Genomic DNA, 5339 nt, shown 5'->3' with positions numbered 1-5339 from the left:
AGTCTCCTGCCTCTGCCTCCCAAGTAGCTGGGACCACAGGCGCCTGCCACAACGCCTGGCTAATTTTTGGTTGCAGCTGTCGTTGTTTGCCGGGCCCCGGGCTGGATTTGAACCTGCCACCTTGGGTGTATGTGGCTGGCGCCTTAGCCACTTGAGCCACAGTCCCCGAGTCCAACTCCTGGGTTTAAGCAATTCTCTTGCATCAGCTTCCCAAGTAGCTGGGAGAGAGGCCTGGCTATTTTTTGGTTGTAGTTGTCGTTGTTTGGCAGGCCTGGGCTGGATTCGAACCCACCTGTATGTGGCTGGCACAGTAGCCGCTCAAGCTACAGGCACTGAGCCAGTACAATAGCAAATTCATTTATATGAATATAATTAAACAAGAGTAGTTTGGTTTTTTTGAATGACTCCTCTAAGTGATGTAAAAGAAATTTATAATTAAATTATAATGATCTTGGATCAGCTGTCTCAAATCAGGTTGACTGTTTTGGCCTAGAGGATGAATCTTTTGTTGTTGTTATTGTTGTTGTTGTAGTTGTTGTAATTGTAGTTGTTGTTGTTTGGCAGGCCCAGACTGGGTTTGAACCTGCCAGCCCCGGTGTATGTGGCCAGCTCCCCACTGATGTATAGGCACCGAGGCAAGGATGAATCTTTTATGGGGAGTTGTGTTTCTTCGGCAAAATTGGGAAAGACTGCAAGTAATAGAAATAGGACATGGCCAGGCCCATGCCTGTAATCCCAGCACTGTGGGAGACTGAGGAGGGAGAATTGCTTGAGCTTGGGAGTTCAAGACTTGCCTGAGTGAGAGTGAGACCCCGACTCCTAAAAACATGGAAAAACCCAGCCAGGTGCCCTAGCAGGCACCTGTAATCTCAGTGGCTTCTGGAGGCTGAGACAGCAGGATGCCCATAGGCCGAGTCTGAGGTTGCAGTGAGCTATGATGCCATTGCACTCTGCTCAGGGGCATAGGGTAGAACTCTGTCTCAACCAAAAGAAAAGAAAAGAAATAAGACATGAGCTCGACAGTGCCTTCACAAGCTTAATTTATGCTAGATAGATGTTAATGGAGAGTCCTGCTCCAGCACTTGTAGCTGTTTGATCTTGGGCAAGACTTTTAACTTCTATAAGACATAGGTTCCTCATCTATAAAATTGGGATGATAATGCTGCCACATAGGGTTTTTGTGAGAATAAAATTAGATAATTTCTGTAAAGCATTAGTGCCTGGCACATGGTGAATATTCACTGATTCATTCAACAGATATTTTTTAGTTTCTTCTCTTTGCCAGGCAGTGTTTGAATTATGAGGAATACAGTAACTCAACCCACATAAGTTCTTGGAGCTTACATTTTAGTGGGTGAGATAGACAATCATGAAATAAGTAAAATATCAGTATTTTAGGTGATGTAAGTGCTAAGGAGAAATAAGAAAAGGGTGGGGGATGTGAAAAGAAGCTTGGGAACCTTACTGAGAAAGTGACTTTTGAAGAGACCAGAAGGGAGTAAGGGAATAATAAACATAAGCTATTGTTTTTGTTGCTATTTGTGACATCTTTAAGTACTTAGAACATTCATGTTGAGATTCCAAATTTTAAGTGCACTTTTAAAAACTTCTCAATTTGAATTTATATAAGTCTATAGAAAGTATTATTTTGTTTTTTAACTCTCTGTTTAGGTACTTGTTTTGGCTCCAACAAGGGAACTGGCAAACCAAGTAGCCAAAGACTTCAAAGATATAACTAGGAAGCTCAGTGTGGCATGTTTTTATGGTGGAACGTCGTATCAAAGTCAAAGTGAGTAAACGTGGATGACAGTAATGCATGCTACTTAAATGTAAAGGAATGATGTGAAAGTATATATTATATTTTGCTACTTAAATCTAAAGAAATAATACGGAAGTGTATATTATATTTTGATGTTTATCTGGCATTTCTCTCCTTTCACAGTTAATCATATTCGAAATGGTATTGACATCTTGGTTGGGACCCCTGGTCGTATCAAAGACCATTTGCAGAGCGGCCGATTGGATCTTTCTAAACTACGCCATGTTGTGCTTGATGAAGTGGATCAGATGTTAGATTTAGGTTTTGCTGAGCAAGTTGAAGATATTATTCATGAATCCTACAAAACTGGTATATCCTAATTTGAAATAAGCACAGTCACAATTATTCTTGATCTTAAAAACTTATGAGTCTTTTATTTCATAGTTTTTAGTGTATTGTCTGTCCCCTGGTGTTCTAACAGAACTAAAGTTATTTGGTTCTCTCAATGAAAAACAAAGTAACTTAGCATACTATTAATCGGTTTTCTTAGCTTTTGATGCTTTCTTCTGTATATATTTTTTATAGTCAGTAGTTAGATTTACTAACTTGTTTTATTGGTTTCTTTGTTCATTGTTCTTTCTTGAATTCTCACCTTCTTTCTGGGTTTAGTTCTCTTCATATTGTTCCCCAGTTTTAAAAGTTTGAAGTTTTAGTAATTGCAGTGAAGTCTGTATGTTAAAAATTCACCCCAAGTTTTTACTTTTTCATTTCTTTAAAGCTTGGGGGGATTTTTAAGAGCTGGCTACATCATGGGATATTAAGAAAACACTTGAATTCTTTTTGTTTATTTAAGATTCTGAAGACAATCCTCAGACTTTACTTTTTTCTGCAACTTGCCCACAGTGGGTATACAAAGTTGCAAAAAAATACATGAAATCCAGATATGAACAGGTTGACCTTGTTGGAAAAATGACTCAAAAGGCTGCAACTACTGTGGAAGTAAGTAGTTTTCAAGCATGATAGATTTTAGCTCTTAGTTGCTATTTACTTTTGAAATTTGTTGAAGCTAAACTTAAGTGTTGGGTACCTGTTCAGGCCTAATCTCTCTTTTCTGCTCATAATAAGATATATGTATATTTCTATAGTTGGAGACTGAGGAGCAGAATAAATAGGGAAAAAAAGATATGTGAACAGGCATAGGCACATCCTAACAGAAGACATGTAAACAGCCATAGAGATAGACTTAAAGCATTCATTTATTTACTTATATAAAGCAGCTCCAAAGTAAGACTGTCTCAAAAACACTGAAAGTGTTTAGAATGTGGTAAAGAAGGTGATTCATATTGAGTAGAAGAGAATAATGCTGGGATAATTTGAATTTCTTTTTATTTTTAATATTAATGTGTATGGTTTTACTTTTTATTTATGGGGGGCTGGGGCGAGACAGAGTCTCAGACTGTTGCCCTGAGTGCTGTGGTATCACTGCTCACAGCAAACTCAAACTCTTGGGCTTAAGCGATTCTCTTGCCTCATCCTCCCAAGTAGCTGGCAGTACAAGCGCCCACCACAACACCCAGCTATTTTTTTGTTGTTGCAGCTCTTGTTGTTGTTTAGCAGGTCCAGGCCACCCTTGGTGCATGTGGCCGGTGTCATAACCACTGTGCTACAAGCACCAAGCTTTTTTTTGTTTGTTTTTGAGACTAGAGTCTTACTTGGTCACCCTGAGTGCTGTGGCATCTTAGCTCACAGCAACTTCAAATTCTTGAGTTCAAGCGATCCTCTTGCCCTAGCCTCCCAACTAGCTGGGACTATAGGCACCCACCACAACACCTGGCTGTTTCTTTTTTTTTTCTTTTTTGAGACAGAGCCTCAAGCTATCCCCCCTGGGTAGAGTGCTGTGGCATCACAGCTCACAGCAACCTCCAGTTCCTGGGCTCAAGCGAGTCTCCTGCCTCCGCCTCCCAAATAGCTGGGACCACAGGCACCCGCCACAATGCCCGGCTAATTTTTGGTTGCAGCCGTCATTGTTGTTTGGCAGGCCCGGGCTGGATTCGAACCCACCACCTTAGGTGTATGTGGCTGGCGCCTTAACCACTTGAGCCACAGGCGCCGAGCCAACCTGGCCGTTTCTTAGAGACAGGGTCTTGCTCTGGCTCAGGCTGGTCTCAAACCTGTGAGCTCAGGCAATATACCTACCTTGGCTTCCCAGGTGCTAGGATTATAGGCATGAGACACCATGCCCAGCCCCTCCCCCAAAAAAAATTGTCTGAAAGACTAAAAAATTAAAGTCATAGAGTAACTTAAAGCAGATATAGGTGAATAGTTATTTGCTCTCAGGACAGAGAATGCTTTTGTAAACATGGAAGTCAGAAGAAGAGTTCATAAGGAAAAAAATTAAAAATTTTGACTTTATGAAAATTAAACTAATAATATACTTTTAAAAATTAAAGATAATATTTACAATATTTATGATTGGTATGTGCCATATTGTCAGTTTTCCATTTAATAGATGTTTATATTTATAATGTAGGAAGAATTAGGCTAAGTGAACAATGCAGTAGTTATAAAGAATGAATTAAGAGTGAGCATTGAAGGGCTAGGCAAGGTGACCAAAGCTTCTGTAATCCTAACACACTGGGAGGCCGAGGTGGGTGGATTGCTTCAGCTCATAGGTTTGAGACCAGCCTGAGCAACAGCAAGACCTGTCTCTGAAAATAGCTTGGCATTGTGTCGGGCCCCTGGAGTCCCAGCGTTTGGGAGGCTGAGGCAAGAGAATTGCTTAAGCCCAAGAGTTTGAGGTTTCTGTGAGCTATAACACCACAGTATGCTACTGAGGGAGACAAAATAAGACTCTGTCTCAAAAAAAAAAAAAAAATTGGGTGGCACCTGTGACTCAAAGGAGTAGGGCACTGGCTCCATATACCAGAGGTGGTGGGTTCCACCTGGCCCCGGCCAAAAACAAACAAAAAAAAAGGAGTGAGTGGTGAATGCCAAATTATAGAATAATATGTACAAAATCACACAACTGATGATAAATGTATTCTTTATGTAAATATGCAAACATGTTGGAAGAATAAATATCAAATAATGATTACTTCTGGAAAGGGGGACTGTTACTGTGCAGGATGGTCAAAGGAAGGAAGCTTTGTATATTTTATAATGGTTAAAAAGAAGTGGTTCTCAACCTGTGGGTCACAACCCACAGGAACTGTATTAAAGGGCTGTGACATTAGGAAGGTTGAGAGCCACTGGTTAAAAGTTTTACAATAAGAACGTAAAATACATGAATGGTAAAAACGTTATTGAGGACATTTTCAAATCTGTACAAAAATTGAATATTATAAGTAACATGATGTACCCATCACCAGGCTTTAACAGTGATCTCTTTTATACTCTAATACATTCTTTACCCCTGCTTTTCAAGCAACCCCAGTCATCATTTCATTATCATTTGATGGTTTATATTTTTTAAATGATGAATAAAGCCTCTTTAAAAAGAAAAAAACAGGCTCGGTGCCTGTGGCTGAAGTGGCTAAGGCGCCAGCCACATACACCTAAGGTGGCGGGTTCGAATCCAGCC

General features: G+C 40.2%; 1 protein-coding gene across 3 annotated transcripts in view; it reads left to right on the top strand.

Moving 5' to 3' along the window:
- DDX50 (DExD-box helicase 50) overlaps positions 1-5339 on the top strand; it is a 49802-nt gene that overhangs the window by 13936 nt on the left and 30527 nt on the right. For all 3 annotated transcript variants that reach the window (XM_023509590.1, XM_012801436.2, XM_023509591.1), the window contains 3 exons: positions 1672-1789; positions 1943-2128; positions 2613-2758. In XM_023509590.1, coding sequence (XP_023365358.1) covers positions 1672-1789; positions 1943-2128; positions 2613-2758 — 450 coding nt within the window. The remainder of the gene's footprint in view (positions 1-1671; positions 1790-1942; positions 2129-2612; positions 2759-5339) is intronic.

This window comes from Otolemur garnettii, unplaced genomic scaffold (genome assembly GCF_000181295.1).
Source record: "Otolemur garnettii isolate 467f Iridium unplaced genomic scaffold, OtoGar3 scaffold00008, whole genome shotgun sequence".
Taxonomy (NCBI): domain Eukaryota; kingdom Metazoa; phylum Chordata; class Mammalia; order Primates; family Galagidae; genus Otolemur; species Otolemur garnettii.
The sequence above is the reverse complement of the archived record's forward strand: the minus strand, read 5'-3'. Positions and strand labels throughout refer to the sequence as shown.